The sequence below is a fragment of the Barbatula barbatula genome (assembly GCF_947034865.1).
Source record: "Barbatula barbatula genome assembly, chromosome: 16".
NCBI classification, from domain to species: Eukaryota; Metazoa; Chordata; class Actinopteri; order Cypriniformes; family Nemacheilidae; genus Barbatula; species Barbatula barbatula.
In genome coordinates, this window is record NC_136779.1 from 7,690,012 (window position 1) to 7,714,157 (window position 24,146).

The following is a 24,146-nucleotide window of genomic DNA, read 5'->3' on the forward strand; positions in this document are numbered from 1 at the left end:
CTGCAATGTTTTAGATGGTGGGCCTGGACACTTATTAAAGATCTGTCTCCAGAGGAGATGCTTCAGGTGAAGGCCAAAGTGGCCACATTAGAGTGTTTAAAGGGGCAGAGGGCCGATCTTGGACTGCAGAGGAGCTGGGAAGGCAACTACCTGGTTAGTGTCTTAAACCACATGATGTGTCTTGTTGATTTAGCTTGATGTGTGTTGCTCTACCAACTGAGCTTCAAGAAACAAGCAGATTCTTGAAACAAGACTGTGTAATGTTGTTTTTTGAATGCGTTTAGAAACGGGACAGTCCTGGGACAGTGTCTTCCTTAACTCTGGTGTCCAGCGACCTGCAGAGGAAAGATAAATTCATGAGAGTCCTCTTCTCCTGCAATGTCCGCAAAGTATGTTGCTCGTATTCCTTTCAGACTTTTCTGACGAAAATAACTTGTTTAGATAACAATCGTTGTGTGTGTCATCACTTAAGCACCCTGTGGTTTTGTTGGACTTGTATGTAATGCGACCCTATGTAATATAACCTCAACAGATCAATCGCTTCAATAAAGCAGAGGACCGTGCTTTGCTAATCACTGATCGTCACCTCTACAAAATGGACCCAGTGAAGCAGTACAAGCCTATGAAGAGCATCCCACTCTATAACGTAAATATCTTCTGTTTTGTAAATAACCGTATTGTGTTTTATTTGCTTTATTTCTTAGGTTGCCAACCTTGAGGAGATTTATTTTTGGCTATTAAGTTTATAATACTTTTTACATTACTATATCGTGATTTACTATAATTTTTTTAATAGTTTTAATAATGCATCAATCTTTAAACCCAAACACTTCTTAAAAATACCATTCTCAGCAAAAATTGGTTGAATATCTACTCGATTGATGTCCCGCCAGTTTAGCGTTGCTTTACACTAAATCTAGTTCTCCATCATGTTTGTAACCATACTCGCGTCGAGCCATTTGTCCATCTCGGGGATTAGCCAGCATTAAACAGTTTTAGACCTGGACAGTTGACTTTAAAAGGGGAGAGTGGCTCAAACACTTAATCACAGGTTGAACTCTGAAAGCCTTTTCTCTGTAATATGAACGGTATGAGAGACGAGCCATGAAAGGGATGATAACCTTTAATTTAATTGAAATCCTCTGTAGTCTAGTTTTTTTATTTAACAGAGACGTCAAAGGGTTTTTATTGCTTGATAAGCCCATAGCTGGGTATAATCTTTCGATCTTTAATTGCTTTCTAAATAAAGAAAAATAGCAGTTAACATCTCTCGATTACTGACAGGTCACTGCCCAGCTAAACCTTTCCTGACCCTCACATTTATTTACTGCTCCACTGTGGGACAGAAAGCACAAGGTCAGCGAAATTGTTAAAATGATTTATATGACAGCAAAGACCTGAAAAACAAAAGGACATTAAGGACAATCATTGCCTTATTAACGGCCCAACTTGAACCAGGTACAAGAAAACATAAAACATAATATATATATATAAACATATAAACATGTTAATCTCCACCCCCCCCAAACAATCCACTTTGCAAGCTGTGCTCCTCCCCTTTCATCCATCTCCTTCTCCACTGTTGTCATGCCAACACCCCAGGGGATGGGGTTGTCATGGCGACGGAGCAAGAGGGGAGATCCGCGGATGTCTAGTATCGTTCCAGCATGTACACAAATTTGCCACCTCAGTGTGTTCCTTCTGCTAGGGCTTGGATGAGTCTTTACGCCTATATAGTCTTCCTTTGTTTTCATCTGTTGCCTCTGATGCACTTTGGTTTACCTATTCATAGATGTCTTTAGGTTCCTTTACTAGATACTGTGTTTGTTATCTTAGTTTGTCTTGTGGATTTGTAAGACATAACAAGCTAAATAAAATGTAGCTTTAACTTATTTTAAAGGGGAAAATCATTTGTTTACCCTTTAAAAATAGTTATATAAATAGCAGAAATCACACCTTGCATGTTGCTTGCATAAAAGGTTATTTTGATTATTGCTAAAAATGTATTTATTGCTAAATTATATGTATAAAATATTATCCAGTACGCACATTGCTGTAAATTAAACTGACACGAAATGTTCAAAATTAAAGCAAAAATGTATGAGTTTGAAATATAAATTTGGGGAAGGCTTGAAAGTAATACCTAAATATGCTAGTGGCTTTGTGTTGTTTTCAAGACAATAGGAGTGTGCCTTATTTATTTTTGCTTATGCTTGAGAACAAACAAACGGTACATGTAATTTATATCTTTCGTCAAATGGTTTGGTTTTATATAGAAAGACTGTTAAGGTTTTGTTGAATCCTGATGATTCTTTATTGTTCCTATAACTAAAACTGAAATAATGCAATGAAAAAACTGTACCGTAACAAAAACACTGCCAAAACAAAATTTGACTACACTAAATATCAAATATAAATTGATGTCAATCTCGAATAATAAGCTTGTTACATAAACAGATTAAGAAATATTCTTTAAGTCCTTCTCTCTTTCTCACATCTTTCTTCATTCTCTGAGGAACTCAATGATTGTGTGACTCAATGAATATACCGCTGAGAGGGACCAGGGGTTCAGAGAGACCCTATTATGTGGAGTTAAGGACCTGCTCTGCTCATTAGTGCTGTTTTTAACTGCTCACATTCGTCTTTTGTAATTTGTTTTTAAATATTTACATGACAAATTGCTCATACTGTATCCGGCACACGTACCACGTCCCGTTAGGACAATATCACGATACGGTCCTGATTTGGTCTCACCAGCTGTCACCCTCCTGCTCGGTTGCATCTTCTCTCCGTGAGTCCATCACCAAGCCACGTCATAGATATGATGGTTCTCTTTGTTTTTATAAAGACAGATAAAAGATATTCACAGTGTGTTAGAGTCCATGATAGTCTCCACAGGGGAGTTTGTTTACCGCTGGCGTTTATTTTTTACATAGCCTGGGTTGTGTTCATTGAACCCTGGACCCTCTCTGGGTGGAAAAGACACAGGATGTGAAATGCAGAGAGAAAGAGTAGAAAAGACGAAGAGATGTTTCCCTTAAGCACACAAAACTAATTATACTACACTTACACGTTCATTTGGGTCTGTGGTTGAGATGATGAAAAGGACGAATCTAGTTTAAAATGAACGTGGGAGTTTTTAGAAATAGTTTTATTGTTTTAAAATTGTCCCATGGTGTAAACAAAAGTAAGATTTTCCATATACCTTAAATACTTTTGAGTGTAGTGTTCATTTTTTATTTTATTTAATGTATTGAAATTTAATTGTATTTTTTATTATTATAAATGTCCTCTTTTAATGACTTGTCACTTGATAATAGAGATGTGTTCAGGATGGATTGTGTTGTTATTACACAACAGTTTTTAGAGGGAAAACCACTGTGTCTAGTTAAAGGGATAGTTCACCCATAATGAAATTTACTCATTTACTCAACCTTAAGTTGTTTCAAACCTGTATAAATTCAGTTTGCTGAACTAAAACAAATATATTTGGAAGAATGTTTGTAATCAAACAGTTCTGGGGCACTATTAACTACCGAAATAGGGAAAAATCTACTATGGTAGGCAATGGTGCCCCAAAACTGTGTAGTTTCCCACATTCTTTAAAATATCATCTTCTGTGTTCAACAGAACAAAGAAATGTATACAGGGTATACTTAAGGGTAAGTAAATGGTGACATGATTTTCATTTTTAGGTGAACTATCCCATAACACAAAATGACTCATAATGGTAAAAAATACAACATGTGTTAAAATTTCATAACACAAAAAATGTGCTATTATTATCTCATCCATGTTCGTGACAATACTGACCAAAAAAGACACATTTACCTCGTTTAGCATTTAATAATAGCTTGAAGCTATGGGATCATAATGTACACATCACCGTGTTTATTGTCTAAATGCATTCACTCATGAGTTGCACCTCACTGTACAAACAGATGTGTAATGTTCCCATTGGCTGCGCTTCCATAACCCGTAATCACAGATCCAGTAAAAGGAGAACTAAATTATGGCGCCGTTCACTGATATTTCGCAACCGTCTGAGCTCACTGTTAACTTGCATCGGCTTTTCCTCTCCCAGGTGACCGGAGTGAGCATCTCCCCCGGGAAGGACCAGCTGGTTGCCTTCCACACCAAAGACAACCGGGATCTAATCGTGTGCCTGCAGGGCATGGTGCCAGCGGGGGAAAGCCGCATCGGAGAGCTGGTTGGGACCCTCTTCAGCCATTTCAAAAGGTGACACCAGCAGGGGGTGCTCATAAGAGCAGTTTAAGAGATACAGCCGGGTTCTGGGGACACGGCCAGGGCACATAAGGCTAGAGTGCCAAACCGTAATATTTCACCCACCGTCATGAGGCTGCATTGCCAGTTCAGGGCGTTTAAGGACAGAGGAGGCACCAGCACCCCTGTGGCCTTTTGTGGAGCTGTACAAAATATGCTTGTGTTTTTGTAAATGCACACTGAGATTCAAGTAAAGCTATATGGGTAGCTGAGAGCAGACTGAATGTAGTCTAAATTAAAAATCGCTGGCAAAAATCACAATTAAACAGCATATTTTCGATCAATGATTAAACCTGATATGGACTTGACATTTTTCCAGCATAAACGTAGACAAGCACAAACAAATAAACACACACATGCTCTAAACATTTTATTTTCTTCGCAATTTAGGCTTAAGTTATGGTACAGTCCATATCAGGTTTAAACATTAGAAAAATGTCAGTCTATGCACAAGTATTCGATTTAAAATGTGGCGAATATACATGCATTATGAATGCGACAAAAGTAGACTCATTTTTGAGAGACAACTTTAGGATTTCTGTGAATTAAAATGCAAAAACCCAACAAATGGTAGCGAACAAATGGATGAGGTCTCTACACAGGACATATATTTTAACTTTCATGTGCCCATTTATGAGGAATATGGACCGTTATGGATGTGACAAATCTGAAAGCGGCACTTACTTGACTATGCTTTAAAAATAAATATGCTTTATGATGAAACCTCACATGGCTATTTAAACAACAAAAAATTGACATCTGATTATGATGGAAATCTTTCTTTTTTCCTACATTAACATGCAATTGCACATGGAAATAGTATAAGGCAGTCCTACCCACTTTTAGCTAGTGTATAGCACTATATGTTAAGCACTATATGCACAGTATAGCAAAATCTCTATTGTCTTTTTCCACTGTAGTCTTTGTGTATTTAAAACGCCTGGTTCAGTGATATTGACTTGTTTTACACAGATGCTTCAATGGCTTTTCTGTAAATAAAGCTCCTGTGTCCCCGAGCAGAGCATTTTCTTGGAAAAAAACCTTGCTAACATTTCGTTGCTAATGACCTGCAGCCGTAAGCTCTCCTCGGCTTCATCCATCAGAGTGATCCATTCGCCCAACAAAAGGCCAGGCTGCAAGACTGCTGCGTTCGGCTGCTTTTCTTTCCCTGTAGATCGGTATTTAACCTTTATATCTCCTCTGTTGTCCAAGACGGGATTTTGAGCACTAGCCACAGCCGAGAAACTGCTCCTTTGTCTCTCAGTTCACTTCCTGAAGTCATTTTATCCATAATCTATGAAACTGCACGTATTGCAGCTTTTGAAAGTTAATACAGCAATCCCATTCTGTTTGATCAGTTTTAATTATACTGTGTTAGATTAAGTAGATGTTAAATGTGTTTGGATCGCTTGGCACCATTTTCCGGGGGTTGACACTGAACCGGTTTGACTTTTTTGCCAGAGTGGCTTTACGGGAAAATTGCATACATAACCATTTCTCCGCTGCTATGAATAGAATGGAAGAACATCTTGTGTATAGAAAATCAGTCCGGCTGCGCAATATGTTTATAAAGATCTTATAAACCTCTTATCTGCACTAACGCCAAAGAGCGTTGTCTCCGAACTCTCTGATAAAGTCATTCTGCTGTCTGTAAAAAGAGAGGATTATTTTTCTCCACGGGCCATCATTTTCTCTCTCATCTCTCTTTTATCTTTTTCAGGGTCTCTGAGACTTGCATTGTATTTATTGTTTGAAAATTTAGTTAGTGAACTTACTTATAAGGCAGCATCCTACCTGAAATATAACTTTGGGGACCAAGAATATAATGTATTACTCGGCACTCAGTAAATCAGATGGGGTTTTTTTGCATGCTTGGTTACTGTATTGGTGTAGTACTGTATGATGCCCTCATGAGGTGAGCTGCTTGTGTAGAAAACTAAAATATTTTATAATGAATAATTTAATATTTAATGAATAAACACTCATGTAGTGCATTAATTTACTAAAGTATAATTTATTATGTTATGTTTAAAACTTTTCGAAAGGGAAATGCTGCTACTAAAATGACTCACAAGGTTTTGGTACAAAGCGTTGTCTCTCCCACATTACTCTTAATATATTATTTAGTTTTAGTTTAATTTATTTAGGAATTTTTGTTTAGTTGCCCAATAGGACATTTCTCAAGCCTTTGCCTGACAGGGGGAGCATTCAAGAATATGAAAAGAGGAAAGCAGGTCTGAGGTGATAGTTCACCCAAAAATAAAAATAAAATCAGTATTTACTCGCACTTTAAAAAAAACCAAAGATGATATTTTAAAAAGTGTTGGTAGCTGAACAACGGCGGTCTCCATTCACTTCCATTGGAAGGACACAAAACCCATAGGCATGTCAAAAATTTAAAATATCAATTGCCCAAGCATGTGCAGCTGGGCTGCGTACAAGCAGTGCAAATGTGTATACGAAGAAGAAAAAAATATGATGTATCTAGTGCAAACAAAATAAAGTTAAATAATAGAAATGCAAACATAAGATAGAAACAGAGGTTTACAGAAGCAAGATAAACCGTAAGGGCTATTGTTCAACTTCAAAATGAAAATGCTGTCATTATTTACACGCCCTCTTGTCATTTCAAACCTGTATGACTTTTTTCTTCAGAAGATATTTTGAAAAATGTGCAGAAAACCGTTGGTCCGCATTGACCTGCATTGGTTTCAGGTCCATACAATTGAAGTGAATGACGACCAATGGTTTTTGGTCACCAATATTTTTCAAAATGTATTTTGTGTTTCGCAGAAGAAAAAAAATCACACAGGTTTAAAATGACAACAGGGCGAGTAAATAATGACAGAATTTGTATTTAGAAAATAAACTATTCCTTTAAATAACAAAGTAAATTAATATATATAAGCATTATCGGTTCAGTGATTGAATTATCTCTCTCTCATTCTCTCTCTCTGCGTGTCTCTCTCCCATTCAAGAGATTAGATTTAAGAGATGAAATATATGAGCTTGTGTGGCTGCAGCCCTATTTTTAACCAGGCTCTTCATCATTGACATGCACAGCACGCAGAAAGTGCTGCACCTCGTTCTCTCCCTTTACGCTCTACAGAGGGAATACCTCATTTCCCCTCCTGTCATACCAGCCTTTAAGCATTATTCAAAGACTTCCAAACTCCAGCCAGACAAATACTCACCCACACGTGCTCGGTCAGACATGTTCTTCCTCACACATATCTGTCTGGATTATTTTAACTGTCACTCATCCTGTCACAGCTATATAGGATCATCACACACCAACTTGCTTTGTGAATACATGGGTCACGGATTAGCTGATCAAATCTTTCCTATTTACAGTCTTGAGGTTCTGTTGACTTCTTTGTGTGATAAGAAAAGTCCTCCGTTTTCTTTATTCACCTGTGTAACTCTTTCAAAAGAGGACATTGCTCTGAGGTGCCAAATCCAGTGGGTCTACCTCCATGTTTGTTTTAATTGGGCACAAAACAAAGGTTTCGGTGTCAGCCCAGCTTGTGTCTCAACTGAATGAGAACCTTTGTCTCTATTGATCACTGTGGCTCGAACTAAATGCTCGTGTGAAATAGAACCAAAGGCTTCTCTACAGGAATTCATTACATCGGTCTCCTTTTAACACTTGAAAATGAGTGCGAATGAATGAGCGTCTTTCACACTCAAATCCTATTTCAAAGCCCCTGGGAGAAAAAGTGAGACATGGTTGTCTTAGTGAGTGTCATTTCTAAACCTCTGACATCCTTTTAGCATTAAGGATTAGGGGGTCAAAGTCTTCCTGTTGCCTCGGGCTGAAGAAAAGCATGTGGGGCCCTTTGCCTCTCCGTGTTACCGTAAATATGTATCGAAATGCAGATTGAAGGTCAACAAGCTGAAAAATCGATTGGAAGTTGAAATCCACCTTCCTGTTTGATATTCTCTTGACTAAAAATCCTGATCGTCATTTTATCTCTCATTTGTCACCATTTTTCCTCTCTCAGCAAAATCACGTGCCATTACTTTTTATTGACTTGTTCTTTGATCACTTTCCGCACGCCTATTACCCAGAGTGCATAAGAACGAACTCCACGACCTCACTAACAAAACTGGGCCAGTTTCCAATCCACTATCCATCTACTCCAATAATGCCATTAATGTGCAGTGCTGCAAAGGGTGGGAGACACAAAGTCTGTGAATGTGTGTTTATAGGGAAGAGAGATAGAGCAAGAAGAGGAATTTACATTGATCTTTTCAGCGGTCCAGCAGTGGTCATGATGTTGATGCCTGACTGCTGGGGATGATGGGACAGGACTCATTTTGTACTGTTTCCACTGATGCTGCTGGTACTCATCCAGGAAAGCCTTCCATAACCAGCATACGTTAAATCCAAGGCTCCATAAGAAAATCTATTGAAGTGGTCTGGTGTTGCATTATCAGGAGATAAGCCGATTCCTGTCTTTGAACGCTAAGCTCCATTTGAGGATTTAAGTACTTTGCCGCTAATGCACAGTTGCTTTTTTGCCTTTTCATATTTCGTTTTTTTTTCATTTTTGCAGTTTATACTTACAAATTTAAACGCACTATAAATGGCCCGAGATAATAATTTGTGGGATGTACCACCAAAAACTATTTTTGTATCATTTACTCATCCTCAAGTCATTTCAAAGCTGTATGACTGTCTTTCTGTATGACGATATTTTGAAAAGAATGTTGGTAACCGAACAACAGCAGTGCCCATTCATTTCTATTGGATGGACACAAAACCAATGGAAGTCACAGGGTACCGCCATTGTTTCATTACGTTCATTCTTCAAAATATCGTCTTTTGTGCCCCACGGAAGAAAAACAGGTTTGCAATGACGAAAGGGTGAGTAAATCATGACAGAATTTTCATTTCTGGGTGAGCTATGCCTTTAACCATGGCTGCCGTATGTTCTGCTTTCATTGCATTATTCTCCATAAACGTATTTTGTCACCGTTCAAAACATCCCTAATGAAAAACCGTGCCAAATAATATCTTTCCCGACAATAGTCCATGCAGATACCGTGTTCCCTGTTTATAAATAATGAATTAAAGAGAAAAGTTTCACAGCAGAGACATAAATGAATTTCCTCCATTGATGAGATCAGATTTCTGTTTCTTCAGACACTTGATAGTTTAAGTGTGTGTTATAGCGTCAGTGTAATGAGAGGCAGGCATGATAAAAATGCTTTTCTGTGCCTAATATGCTTTATTATAAATGGACAGAATAATGGGATTGTTTTGCAGGCCTCATTAGTCCATTTACCAGCAGCTGTGTGCAGAGAATATGGCGATTATCAGTGTGTCCTTCAGCAAGGTCATCTCTCTCATGCTGAACTCTCCTTCCAGGCTCCACATTTAACCCCCCATTTCCCTGTTCACGCTTTCTTTGTATATATATTTCTTTGATAAGTTTCCATATTCTTATTTCTAAACCGCTGCTCTTCTGAGTCTCAACTATTTTTTCTCGTCCTCGTCATCTTTATCTGTATATCTCTTCCTCTCTATTTCTCACCTCAGCTCACTCTCATGGCTGCAGATGCAGTTCCCATAGCAACTAGACGATCCATGTCTGTCTGATATTTAGTCCATTAGTTGGCTTGTCGGTTTAGAATACTGATGAGTGAAGAAGAGAGGTGCTCACTAAATAGCTCCATTTGACTTCCCCGTCAAGGTAAAGGCTTCACCGAATTGCCTATTGATGTGATATACTGAAATCCGTATGTTAATGTGTTTCGAGGAGGAAGAACTAATTTCACCACATCTCTTCACAAACCGTCTCTGAAAGAATGAAAAGGGGGAATTTGCATGCTCACAGTTTTAATAGCCCAATGTAAAATGATGTTTCAGTTTCATTTGATGTTTACAAGGCTATGGGGACAAAGGTATATGAAACATTGTTTTAAACATGTAAATGTATTTATAATTGGGTTGCTTTAACGTCTCAAGTTTACCATTTTTGTTTTAAATCTGAAATGTAATGCTTTATTTGCAGTACATGCATTTTTTAGATAATCAGCCAATAACAGTAGTATGGAGGCGGTGCCTGTTGTTAGGTGACTTAACACCTGTATTCGGCCTTAACACGCATCACATTGATGCTGAACTTAAAAGAGATGGTAAAAACAGAAACCGAAGAGACGAAAAAATGCTGATGCCCTCTCAAATTCGATCTGCCAGTGTTGTTAGACAGAGTTACTTCAGAAACATAAGTTGTTTTCATATTATTTAATATCATCCTATTGAAACCTTATATCTCCATCTTTTGTGATTTTATTTCTTCTGCCAAAAACCATTATTATAAGTGACCCTTTATGTTTCTCACAGGATATCTAACTAATAAAAAGTGTTAAAAAGTGCTTGTCAACTTTGACAGCACATAGTATTAAATCATTTATAGAGTACAGTGCTTTTTTTCCATTTCTTGAAATTTAGACCTACAAAGTTTCGTAAGGTCAGCAACGATTTATTTTCTTTCGTTTCGTTAATTATTTCTCCAACAAATATGAGGAAATGCTTCTCATTCACCTACACTTCTTTAAATATAGGTGCTACACAATGCCATAGAAGAATATTTTGCACTAAAAGTGGTTCTTGGCTTGAAGGGGAACTACTTCAAGTGCTTTATAGAACTATATCTTGGTTCTTCAGCAGTTCTTTGGGATGACTGAGCTATATAGCACCGCTTCTGTATAAAGAAACTGTTAAGCCCCTGCATGGTTCTTCAGTGGTTCTATACAGAAAGAACCTTTAAGGAACCATTGAAGAACAAAGATATGGGTCTATATGGCACTTGAATAGTTCCCCTGTGATTACGAGCCAAGAACCCCTTTTTATGGTTCCATAAAGAACCAACATCTGAAGAACAACCAAAAATAGTTGTTTTTTGGCATTGATAAGAGGAATAATGTGTTGCACTTTTATTTTCAACACAGCCACTTGAATGACTTTTTTTCTGATTAAATAATGTTGTTATATTTAATGAGGCAGATGTGTTTGTGCGTTTAGTCAACCTACAGTAAACGTATAATACAAAAGGCTTAGCTGATGAAGGAGTTGGGGGGATTTATATCTACTTTGAAAGTGCATGCGGATGGATGTGATATTGTGTTTGTATGCGTTTCAAGTTTGAGTGGCTGAATCTGACCCACTTTCTCTGCTGCTAGTACTGCATTGCTGCGTCTCCGCTCTCTCTCTCTTTCTCTCTCATTCAACCCCCACTGCCCTTGTCTCTTACATTCTTTCACTCTCTGCGTCCCAGCCAGCCATAGATGCAGTGATAGGATGACGCTACATTGGCTCATGTACAGTACAGCCCCCGTCCTCTCTGTACCTTCCATTTATGTGACTCATGGGCACCTGCTCTGGATGTAATTTTTCTAGCCCTCCGTTTCTTTACCTTCATTGCATTTCTTTTTCTTACACCTTTTTATACATTACACTTCGATTGCTACCATAGGTGCATTACAGGTTCTGTGTATGTATTGCTAGCACTATAATGTAATATAGCTATCAGTAATACAATAAATTGGCTATTTCTATTATGTCTGTTAAGAGTATTGGTTTAATGTTACGGTAATAATGTAAAAAAAATAAATGATATGATTATAAATTAAATAGTATTACTACTACTAACACTACGATACAAATCATTATCAGACTTTCATTTATTTAACTTACAGTTATATTTATTTTGCTTTTTATATTTAAAGGATTTTGAGAGTATTATATTCTTTCAATGGTCCTCTTCTGAGGTTCTGCTCTGAACAGAACATGATCTGTCCTTTGATTCTTGCAACGCTCTGTGAATCTGCATCAACATTATTGATTTCCATTTATTGCTACTTCATAAAATGATATCAGAATGTCAATTTTTCGAAATTGTCTTTTATTAAGTGAACTTGCCGACTAAGATTGATTTTATATAGATTTGCAATTCAATTAAAGTTTATTTATATCACTTTTTTACAGTGTTGCATTGTTTCAGAAGTATGATAGATGGAAAGTATATTATAAGATTCGTTTGACCAGAAATTGAATTCCCGAAAAGTTAAATGGTCATTACGAATGAGCTTCTCCCATGGGGATTCTTTCAAGAAGTGACATTTTCTCCTCTGTAACCAACCGGGCGGATAACAACAGATGGCGGTTTGTAGAATGTGTGCTGTTTTTCATGTGGCGTCTGTCTCATTGTATTGGGAACACTGCAGAACAGATTGTCTGGGCTGAAGTATTGAATAGTTTTTCTTATGTCTCATGGAGAGAGAGAAATCTGGAAGATGTTCAAATGATGAGCTTTTGTACCTTAAAGACCTGTTTCCTTATCTCGTCTTTATTATCCCTCAACATTGACACTGGGTATTCATACCTCCTAAACATCACTAATGCACATCAACAACTTTTGTTCAAGGTGTTGTTCTGTGCTGGTCTGTTTTTAGCTCGATATAATTCTGAGGTTTTGTCATCAGAACAAATACATGTATACAGACTTGGAACAAACTCTGGCTTTATTGCACAGACACATCTGTAGAAGCTGAATAATTAGATTTCCCGCAGTAATCGGCATATTCATAATTCATCCTTGTGCTGTAATGAACATCGTGATCTTTTTTCGGCTGACAGATTGAAAATGAACCATTGCTATTTAATATGTTGCAGGGCCATTAATGAATTCTGTTAATTAATGAATTAATAGTGTGTAAATGGACTTCAATCATATTGTTTCATATTTTTTAAATTAGGGGGTCAAGGAGAGCTTATCTTTATTTCATCGCTATATTATGCTCTCTTTACTGATTTTGTTCATGCTATAAGGGAAAGTTTATTAATCAAACTTACAAAACGTGTGTGTTTGTGTGGATGAGAGAGTGAGAGACGTGCACATGTGTGGTGTGTGATAATACCACGTGAGAAAGACGGCGCAGTCTGATCACTAGGGTGGAGCGATATGAAGTGAAGCATGATGGGATGCTGCCTCTCCTCTCTGAAGTGCACAGCACGCATTACACTTTTAGCTTTTCTGAGGATGGATCAGCCCAAGGGCATATCTGCTATTTTGGGAGGTGGGGGTGTGACTATATTGCAGACATATTATTTATTCTGTTCACCCACCCATTTTGTCTCACTGTGTTTGACTCCCTTAATCGCCAGACCCCAAATTATTTTGTAGAGCATGTTATATACAGCCGCAGAAAAAATTAAGAGACCATCTAAAATTTTAATTTATGCAGCACTTCTAGATGTATTGTGGTCATTCCAGTCTGTTGAATTTCAACAAAATCAAACCTCAGGAGTGACATGAAGTCATCCAACAGCAATGTGAATGACTGACAGGATGACAAGACGCATGAAAACTGTGATAAAAATCAAGGTTATTTGTCTTTGCAGTATTTGAGGTCTGAAAAAATACAGAGCATCCTTTCTGTAACTCTAAGCTGTTTCTTTAGTTTTCGTTTTCTGCAAATAAATGCAAATAAAACAAAAAATTTATTTAAAATTTGGGAGAAATATTGTTAGTAGTTCACGGAATTAAATGAAAAAGATAATTTTACCTAAACACATGCCTGTAATACTAAATTCTGTAAAACTGATTTTTTTAAAAGGTCTCCACGACTGTATATGCAAGATAAATAAAAAAAACTTAAAACCCAAAAGTGCCGCGGGACCAGTGTTTACCTCTTGCGAAGGGGTCTATAAGACGTAAAACTTACTTTCCCCTCCCCCTTTACGTTGTCTTAATACTTCTTCTATTCTGGGTAGCGAAGCTGACCTCAAAGCTGGTGAGTCAGTTGGCGTGAAGGGCATGGGCACCAGGGGGAGAGGAAAGCTGGAAACAATTGATTTTCCTGTGGGCCACGCAGAGCCGTCTGCTCCCCGGCCCTCTGTGAGCAAGTCTGGCGCAGAGGGAGGCAGTCAGTACGAGGAAATATATAGTTCATGCGCTTACATGCTGCTAAAATCAAACCTCATGCAGCACCCTAAGCAGACCACAGCCTAACCTTTTATTACTGCCTCCATCCACAGGAAGTGAGAGTATTGTATATCGTATACTGAGAGGGTGACAACCCATAATGGGATTGTCTGTCAGCTCAGGCAACTATGAAAAATACAAATGACTGGGGGGAATTCAGAAAGGATGTATTTTGCCCACTGTTGGCGCTGTTTATTTGCACGAGATGTGTACGTGGTTTAGACCCGGTTCACTAAAGGAATTATGTAAATGAGGATGCTGAACGCAATTTGCATGCTTCCGGTGCAGAGTACTTAGTTGCTTTCAAAATATAAACATCTTTCTCAAATGAAATTGTGTTCACCACCTGCATTCCATAGTGGTAGTAGCACAGTGTTGATTGCATCAGATTTTCTGAATGAGCCACATTTAATAATTAACATAATTTACATAGTAAAGACACTAAAATGTATTCCAATGTTAATACACATTTGACTCGCACAGCCATTTTATTACGTTACGTAAATTCTAAATGACTGTGATAGATTGATGCCATTAAGACATTGTGTTGGCTGGCTGAAGCATCCCTACCACATGATGGGGGTTCATCTGGTTGCCATAGAAACGTCTGGCGCAGCAGCTTGCTGGTACAGTAACTTATGAAGACTTATGAAGTGTCTGTGTGAGGGCGGCTTTGTAATACATTTATCATCTGCAGGATTTCTTACATAAGCTGCCTTTCGAAGGTCACTCTTCTGAATCAGACGCCTAATTTAAGAGATGATTCCAGTTGTTATGGTTTTGCCTTGAACAATAGAACGTTAAAAGGTTTTGTTATGTTTTAAAAAATGCCTTTGACGCAGACAGACTGTTGTAATGGGTTATAGGGGAGACTATGTTGTAGGATTCATCATAATGGGGTATTACGTTCCTCATTACACTAAAATACATTAAAATATATGTTAAAATAGCTTTGTGGTATTGAAGCACAGCTATCCGATAGAGCCCAGGGATATATTAATGGAACTAATAGGTTCCTGAGTTTAAATAAGCCTCTAAGAGGTTGGATGCATTGACTTTTAGATGGGCCGCATCTATTAAAAGCACACATTTTTGGTCTGGAGGCCAACTTGCTCTTCTCTGAAAACAGACCCGCTCTCTCTCAGCAAGCGATGCTTGCGCCTCATTGATCAGAGTCTGGTGCAAAATGCCCATCCACCCGGAAACAAGCAAACAGATGCAACAAACACAGAGCCGAAAGCCATTCCTCTGTGGAGCAAAACAATAAGAAGAGCATATGGAATATATCAGTGGGAGCAAAAATTATAAATCGAATAAAATGTTGAGATTGACATCTTTCTCTCTTTTTCTTTTAAGCGAGAAGAGGAAGCTCCAGGTGAACATTGTCAGCCCCATTCATTGCAGTATGAATGGAAGAAAGTGCACTGTTGTCGTGGAAACCAAGATCAACCAAGCACAGCCAGACTTCACCAAGAGCCGATCAGGATACATTCTCTCAGTGCCAGGCAACTAGGGGACGGGGGTACAAACAGTACCTGTTCACGGGACACATGTCAAAATGTTTGACTCAGATATAAAGCCATACTTAATTTGCCCGATGAAAGGCAAGAAGGAATTTTCTTTTAAATATGTAAAAAATTTCTCTCAAAATCCAAACTTCAGCTCTGATTATGTACAAGATAAAACAAGGTAACAAGATTGACCCTTAAAGATTATTCACCAGACCAGCATCCATTTATTTATTAAACATTACAACCAAAGATGAAGGTTGCAGTATACGCAGAACTTTCAAAATATCAAACCCAAGTTTTGACATACTATCGTTTTGTTCTTCAAGTTTTTTTGATCAGTTCGTGTGGGATAAAGAATAGCCATGCGTACGTCCCAATGTGTTGCACAGATCAGCGGCGGGCTTGAGGTCACTGCTGAAATTTGTTGATACGAGAGGGATATGTTGATCATATCCTTAAACACAAACACGTAAACACTCTTGTAATTTAAAATGTTTTTCTGCATATATCTGGTAATTTATAGCTAAGGCGAATATGTAAATTGTAATTCAATATAGAAGCAACGCTTATGTAATGTGCTGTATACACTATATATAACACTCTTAAATGATGTTGGGTTATTTCAACCCATCGTTGGGTCAAACATGGACAAACCCAACTGTTGGGTTAAATTTACCCAGAATATTTGATCCAAAAATGGGTTTTGGGTTGATTGGGTTTGTCCATTTTTTGGGTCCCAACATTTTAAGAGTGAAATCGTAGGAGGTCATGTATTCAGATCATTCTTAATGTTAGACAGGTAGGAACAAAGAGCAAGAAGTGTTTGCATCAGGCTGTTTCATTTTATTTTTTAAAGAGGATTTTCTCCATTTTCAAAAAATAGCTATAGAAAAGACCCTTTCAAAGGACACACCAGGAGAAATGGTTCTCCGTAAGTCCTCTAGTCCCTTTGCCCATTCTTTGGCACATAGGAAATTAAATTATTTTTCAGCAGCCTTTTTCTAATGTAATGATGATACACTTTCTTGTTTACAAAGACTGAATTTAAAGTAGCACAAAGGCAGCAGCCGATCTTATATGAGCCAAAAGGACAATAAATAATGTGTGTTTCACCTAAAGACAAGGAATTTACGTCAGACTACACATCAAAGAAAGAAGAAAGAAGGAAGATTGATTCATACAGCTTAAAGTTACGAAAAGCATGAAAAGTTGCCAAACAAAATGTTGACTTCATTGTTAAATCATGTCTGTGGACGATAGTTGGGTTAAATCAGATATTTTTTTAAATAAGTTCATTAGGATCGTTCATCACAGCCAAAAACATCACTAAGCTCCCATCCGTAGCATCTATCCACACTGTCATGTGATTAAAATGGGAGATAATGGATCAGAACCACAGCCCTCCACCAGTGAGCCTACATGGTCAAACTATCACTTGTGGCTTTATGAAGAGCTCATACAGGTTTATTTTTTATTCATTAGTTTTTTCTGCATAGACATACAGTATGTTTAAACTGGTCCTACAAACTAAAAAAATGCTTCAGCACAGGAAGACTGCTGCACAATTGCACACTCCCACTCCAGGCATTCTCTCTCTTGACTATTGGCCTGTATCGCTTAAGTGTTACAGTGAAAGCAGAAGTACAGAGTGCTGCTGGGAAGATAAAGTCTGACACTCTTCCCCATCTCTTACACTAGGCCTGGCCCGCACATACAACAGACAGTCAACTGGCAGATTCTTTACCGGTCTGAAGGTCTTAAAACTCTGCCAGGAAGGTGAAGGTCAAAACACAATAAATGTACTTGACTTTTCTTAAAGTAATAGGCTTCTTTTGTCAAATCCAGTGCTGGTAGATGCATAAAAATGTCTGATGTGTGAATACAAAACCTTGATAAGTACGACTTGTATAATTGTTGGGCGTTAGATTGTAGTTTTTATCTTTTTCTGTGGATAGAATCAGTCTTAATCTTTCAGTGATAGTCATTTAAAACAATGTCTCTCACCTTGCCGTGAACCTCACAAATGCAATCTAAGTGCCGAATAATTTTATTCCCAGGTAAAATCTATTTTATGTTGCTTTAATTCTTGTTTAATCGTACATGTTCATCTTGGTTAATATTGGCAACCTGGACATGTAGTTTGATCAATCTATGTGCCTATTTTTATACCTCTCCTTTTTAAGTAATATATTAATCTTAAACAAAATGCTAAGACATTTTCTTAGACCAAATCAAAAAGAAAATCCTATGCAGCGTCTTTAAAAAACTTTTTTTTATGCAAAATCTGTTATTAACGCATTAATATTCACATTATTGATTTTTGCTAATCAAATAAACGCTGTAGCAAATTTATGCTCCTGAAAATAAACATGCCCCTGAAGTGTCGGCTCTGATGTGTTTTCTTCAATCTGATGTATTGTGATTATAACATTGACTTGCCCCACAAGGTAAAAAGCCTGTAAATCCAGGAGAACAGATGTTCACTGCTGGCAGGCTGATGATGTTTTGAGTCAATCCTCTCAGTCTGAAGAGAAGTGACAGCTGGTCTGCTGGCGTATATGTAAGGTCACAGGGTTCACACACTGACTGTGTTTAGTCTGGGTCTGATTCTGCATATACATGCTAACATTTTAATAATGGTTCTTGGCTTCACGTTGCATGTGAAGTGTGGATCAAAGAACACAATCTCACTAAATATAATTATGTTCAGTTGGGAAGAAGGAAAGGTTAACAGTTATTTATGGATGTACAGTAGTTCAAAACATCTCTCTGTGATCAAATGTGAGGTTAGAAAAGGACGTTGATGATCTGCCAATTTTCATGTTGCTAAGCCGCAGTTATGTAATCAATCGGTACCAAAAATGTGACCCATTACAATTTGGACTGTGCTAGCCCAGCATTACAGTGTCATTGTGGTGATGTCAGCTGCAAAACCCCAGCAAATACTGTTCATTTCCTTTTATGAAACCACACCGTCGGCTGTATTTAACCATCAGTGCATTTTATTTCTCATCACAGTACAAAAATAAATAAAAATAAGCAGGAACGAAATGAAAAAGTTACATCAACAGAGTTTTGTCTTTTTTTAAAAGAACAAAAAGTTAACAGATCAGGACCCGTCCGTCATGTCAAACTCCAGCCCAGCACTATAAAGTACTACCAACATAAACTCATGGCCATGCTCTGTTTCTAAAAAATTAACTTACACACGTCACATTCTTCTATACAAATAAGCTCGCGCTCTCGCACACCCATGCGGTCATTTTTTGTAACACTGTTTAGTTTCAGTTCTACAAAGAATTACGCAAAAAGATACAGAGAGAGTTTGACAGGAGTTTTAATCTTTTGTCTTTTTTTTGTGTTTTGCTTTTTTCCAAGGACTACTTTGTGATGCATGTGAAAAAATGGCACGTTTTTGTGGCCTGGGGCAGGTGATAGCAGGCAAGCTTCAGGCCCCATCGAACCCCAGCGGTTTCCTCAGAAAATGTCTCACAAAAAAAGTGCAAGTCTCCTTTGCTGCTATTGTCTACACCTTTCCCGGTGCTTTACTGAACAAATGATTGGCTTCCTTAACCTTCACACACGCCTTCAGTCCCATAAAATAACGCAGCACAGTTCATCTGTCCATCCCACTGCTCTGGGACAAAATCTGTCATGAGATCAACAGGCTTTTGCATGAATCATCAAAGAGAGATGGTAATGTTTGCTTATATGACTGTCACATTCTTTTTTTTCTTTTTTTGACTCGTAAAGAAAGACTACTGAAAGAAAGCATGCACAAGTTAGCACTGTTGAGATGTTTTAAGTAGATCGTATCACCCCATGATCGTGGTCTGGTTTGTTATGTGGTTGCGTTTGTCAGATTTAGAGCTTGTATTTTTCATCCAGGATTCTTAAAGCAGCTTTCGGATCAATGGCATGTATTTCAAACTAATTTCCCTATAAATCTCACAACCATGTACTGTTTATCTCCAAAAATAGACCACGTCTCATCCAATTTAATGCCGGGGAGCTTGTTATCATCAGCGTTTGACTTTTGCTGTCGCAAGGTGAAAACTGATACTTCCGTTTGTAGCGCTGATATGTAGAACATCCCAACAGTACTTCACAGAGAAACTGGTTTCAAGTATTAAACTTGGGTTGAAACCGATCATCTGTTGCTATGATGAAATATCCTTGGTGTTTGTCAGATTTAAAATGGTTAACCTAAGCTCTTAGATGTTAGCATTAAAGAATTCATCCAAATGCAAATGTGCATCAACCACAATCTTCATCCTCACCAAAAGGTAGCCATCAACCCAATTTTTTGTACCATTTTTACAACAACATTACTAAAATCTCTAAATGCAAGAGAGATGCGTGAAAATAACCAATAAATAACAATAAATTACGATTTCAATAGATACGCATAAATGAGAATCCTACTGTTCCAAAGTTTGCCAGCCTTTGGTGTGAATTTATAGACCTACGTGATTTTCATCAAAGGTATGGCACTGTTTATGATGCATTTACATGATGGTTTTCTGTACACTGCCCCGCTCTGAAACTGAGTATTGACTAAAACAAAACAATGGCTCATAAAGCAGGCATAGCTACTGTAGATATTTGTACGTTTGTCTTAAGTCATTCCCTAAACACATATGCAGATGGCTTTACAAATCAATTTTAACACCATCCAGATTGTGTATGCATTTAGATGAATACAGTTAATAAAGACAATACAGTAAAAAACTGTAAAGCTTTAAAGAGGTAAACCACAGGAGAGATCTGTTTAACTCTGTGTATGGATGAAAATAAAGTAGGTCTTTCTTACAAATGTGCTGACAACTGCCACTGTGCAACGCTGGCCCATTCTAAGAGTCATATTCTGTGTGGCTTACGTTCTATACATGTCAACATAAACACTCCAAACCGTTCATATTTCAAAAGTTCATACAGAGACTTTGCAACAGTAGTTAATTTATCATTCACCAAGTGTCCAGTTTCATGGATAATGCAAAAATCCAAGTGTGATGACTGTGAATCAATAAGTCTTGTATGTAAATTTACCATGGTGGACCGATCCGGCAAGTGGATCCGATCTTGGTGCCAAAATAAGTTTTTCTGCAGCTAAAAATAAGCTCAACTCCTCTCCACATTCATAGCTGTGTGTGTTGTTCTTTTTGTCATCTCGCCTCTTTTGAAGTCTTTCCTATCAATGATTTTTAAATGTCCGCTGCTTCTGATTTAGGTCCACCCCAGTCTGGCATTTTTCCTTCAGGTCCAAAATTCCCATTGCTAAATGTGAAGAAAGCCTTGTGTGCGAATTGAAAAGACATAGACTACATATGCTTAATCCTATTAAGATGCCAGAAGAGAGTGACACAAACGAGCCCTCCACAACCCCTCACCGATCCAGGCCAATGAGCAGACGACTCCTCTCTTCCTCCTTCTGGCTCTCATTCTTAAGGTCTGCGAAGACCTGGGTGAAATAGTGAGGATCGGAGTTGATCTGCAGCATCTTGGCGCTCATCATGTTGATGATGGAAAGACAGCGGTCCCAGAACGTCTCCTTGGAGGTCTCCACGAGGAATGGCTTGAGAGGGTATGAGATTTCATTGCCCATGTAAGAGTAAGATAGGTAGAGGCAGGTCAAGAGCACGGCCTGCAGCTCGTGCTCCGTGGCCACCTCGGAGGAGACCACGTCGCGGCAGAGCATGTAGACAAAAACCACGTTTGCCGGGGTGATGAAGCCCTGGTCCTGCCAGCCCTGAAGCAGCAGAGAACGATCCACGCTGCGCAGCCAAAGCACCGGGTCGGTGGGGGAAAGGTGCTTGAGCCTGTAGGATCTCCGGCACAGGAACTCCCCCAGACACCTCAGCAGCTCACTGGTGGAGGCTTGGACGATCACCCTCTTGGGAGTTCCAGGTACAACGTTGGAGTTAGAAAGAGGTGCCTTCTTAACAGAGGAAACTGTGTTGTTGGAATTTTTGGAGCCTTGGTTCGATGGACTCGACTGGTCCTGGGTAAAGGAGGAGAGGTTAGCACAAGACTGTGACTTCTTGAGGTTCTCATTGTTGAGGTGGAAAACATTGTTCTGGTAGGTGGTGTTAGGCTGAACCTTCTTGGAGCCTTTTTTCTTGGCCGACACGGCTGCTATCCGTTTCCATGGCAACACATTGATGAACGGGTGCCGTTTCAGGTTCTTGTCTTTGGCGTTCTTGCTGTTCTGAACAGCTGTGTAGTGACCCACGGTAGCCGGGCCATCTTCAAACAGGGCAGCCTTACGGTAGCTGGGAGAAAGCGAAAGCACGGTTCCCATGGCACCAGGAGAGGATAGTCAGAACCTGAAGGTTATAGGTGAGCTAAAGAAGGTGCCAAGTACTGGAGCTGAGGACTTGCCCCGCTGCTTCCTGAGACTCGCTCAATCTGTGTTAGACATCCAATTATAGGTTGGTGCTCTATTTAAAGAAAAATGGTGTCGTGATGGATGAGGGCTGCAAAGCCTGTAGGGAAAAAAATATATGTCAACAGTGTTCTGTGACTCTGGCGAACCTACATATGAAATGTTTAGAGTTTGTTTTCTTGTAGAATTTTAGCTCTGCAGATCTTTTATTAAATACAACAAAATAAACTGTGTATGCAGAATGATTGATTAATAGTTCAATGTTAGGTGTTATTAGGATTTTTTATGTTTTAATATGAAATGTTTCAAGACATATGCTGCTGCACATGCTTATTAATGTATATTAAACAGTAGTAATTGATATCTTTGATTTATTTGCTCACTTTAAAATGTTTCTTATTCTTTCAGCTTACGGTTTTGACGGTTGTACCCGAATGTTTTCATTTCGAATCAGCCATTTAAGAGCAAAAGCCCTATGCAGTCATATAAAAATAGGCCTCATAAAATGATTATGTCTTAGATTCAAATATGAGGCATGAATTCTTGATTCCATTGCATGCACAACTAAATCCATATAGTCTTCAGCTGTACAGTTGCTTGAAATATATAAAATATATATACATTTTGAACATATGATTTTACACTTAAAACATATACTAAAATTCCACTTTTCACGCCGTACTCTCCAGTCAACATATTTAAAGGCATTGCCTTCATGCCGCGTCCAGTGTTTACGATTCTGATGAAAACACGGATTGCATCGTACCACCGTTCGTAAATATGGCTAAAATTGAGCATTTCAATGTCTCAATCACGAAATGTTTATAGATTTTTTTAATAAATCACAAAAGAAATACAAAATAGAAAGCCTCTTTGCGTCCAATGCATTCATAAATATATCGGCTACTGTCCAAGGTTCTGAAAATGTGCGCGCCCTCACTTCCATGTTTACATGATAAAGACATAGCCTAACCATTCATTACTGAACATCAACGTCAATTTAACAATGTCATAAAATCATGAAAAACATAATATATGTGTGAGAAAAAAGAATAACAAAATAAATCAAGACCAAGCGTCTTTATATTCTCTTAAATCAAACTGACAATTTGACAATTATAAAAACTGTCAACTACCAACCAACAGCCAACAAAATAATCGCAAATCAAAGCTACGAATACAAAAGCTGCGTAGAGATGCTACATACTTACAGGAACCCGCTGTCCACCACGATGCTTTAGAAAAACAAGCGCCGCAGTAATGGCTGTCTGGGTTTATCCTTGATAAACTGCGCATCAAGGAGATACAAGATCCAGATCAAGAAATTGATTAAATATAAAGATTGTCAGGTAGCCTAAATTCCAATAATATACAAGCCCTTATCAAACAAACACAAAAATCTTCACGCCTTGTCAGAAGTCTCCGTGGGCGCTCCAGTGGTCTAGGGATACTGGGTACCTCCTTTGGTTGGGGATGCTGAGGACTGTGAAGCTGTGCTATTGGTCCACAGCAGCAGATGCCGTTCAGTTTGATGTTGTGCTGTCACCACGGTCCGGGATCGCGCAGTGCGTACTGCTTAAAGAAAACCGGTGCTACAGCGCCCCCGTGTGCCCATAATCCTTGATACTCTTTTTCTTACTGCTCCACTGCAAAGCAGGCAAAACTTTGTGTGTGTTTTAAATGTAATTTATGTTTCAAATAAATTTAAAAGTAAATAAAATAAACAGACTAGATAGTAAAGTTTATATTTAAATACGTACATTATATAACCCATGTAACATTTTCCTTAAAACAACACACTTATAATATCGTTTTAATATTATGATACATAAAAAATACGTATACATTATTATTGTGTTTTACATATATAAGTATATATGTAAATATAGCCTATTATAATAATTGTGTTTAATATTTAAAAATCTAAGTTCGAAATGGGTGTAAATATGATCCCCTATATGGTGTAGATAT

General features: G+C 38.2%; 2 protein-coding genes across 2 annotated transcripts in view; one reads left to right on the plus strand and one right to left on the minus strand.

Moving 5' to 3' along the window:
• The window catches only part of myo1d (myosin 1D), a 58,951-nt gene extending 40,775 nt beyond the window's left edge, over positions 1-18,176 (plus strand). Inside the window, exons 18-22 of the mRNA XM_079476085.1 lie at positions 15-153; positions 285-389; positions 533-646; positions 4,085-4,239; positions 15,636-18,176. Coding sequence (XP_079332211.1) covers positions 15-153; positions 285-389; positions 533-646; positions 4,085-4,239; positions 15,636-15,792 — 670 coding nt within the window. The 3' untranslated portion in view covers positions 15,793-18,176. The remainder of the gene's footprint in view (positions 1-14; positions 154-284; positions 390-532; positions 647-4,084; positions 4,240-15,635) is intronic.
• Positions 18,177-18,777: 601 nt separating this feature from the next.
• cdk5r1b (cyclin dependent kinase 5, regulatory subunit 1b (p35)) lies at positions 18,778-23,610 on the minus strand. Its single transcript, XM_079476087.1, has 2 exons — positions 23,387-23,610; positions 18,778-22,275 (listed from the first exon to the last, which is right to left on the minus strand). The coding sequence occupies exon 2, from the start codon at positions 22,089-22,091 to the stop codon at positions 21,177-21,179; it is 915 nt and encodes a 304-aa protein (XP_079332213.1). The 5' UTR covers positions 22,092-22,275; positions 23,387-23,610; the 3' UTR covers positions 18,778-21,176.
• Between the last annotated feature and the right edge of the window lie 536 nt (positions 23,611-24,146).

Excerpts from the sequence above, each read along its gene's own strand:
- cdk5r1b (XM_079476087.1), bottom strand. The coding sequence starts at position 22,091 with ATGGGAACCGTGCTTTCGCTTTCTCCCAGCTACCGTAAGGCTGCCCTG.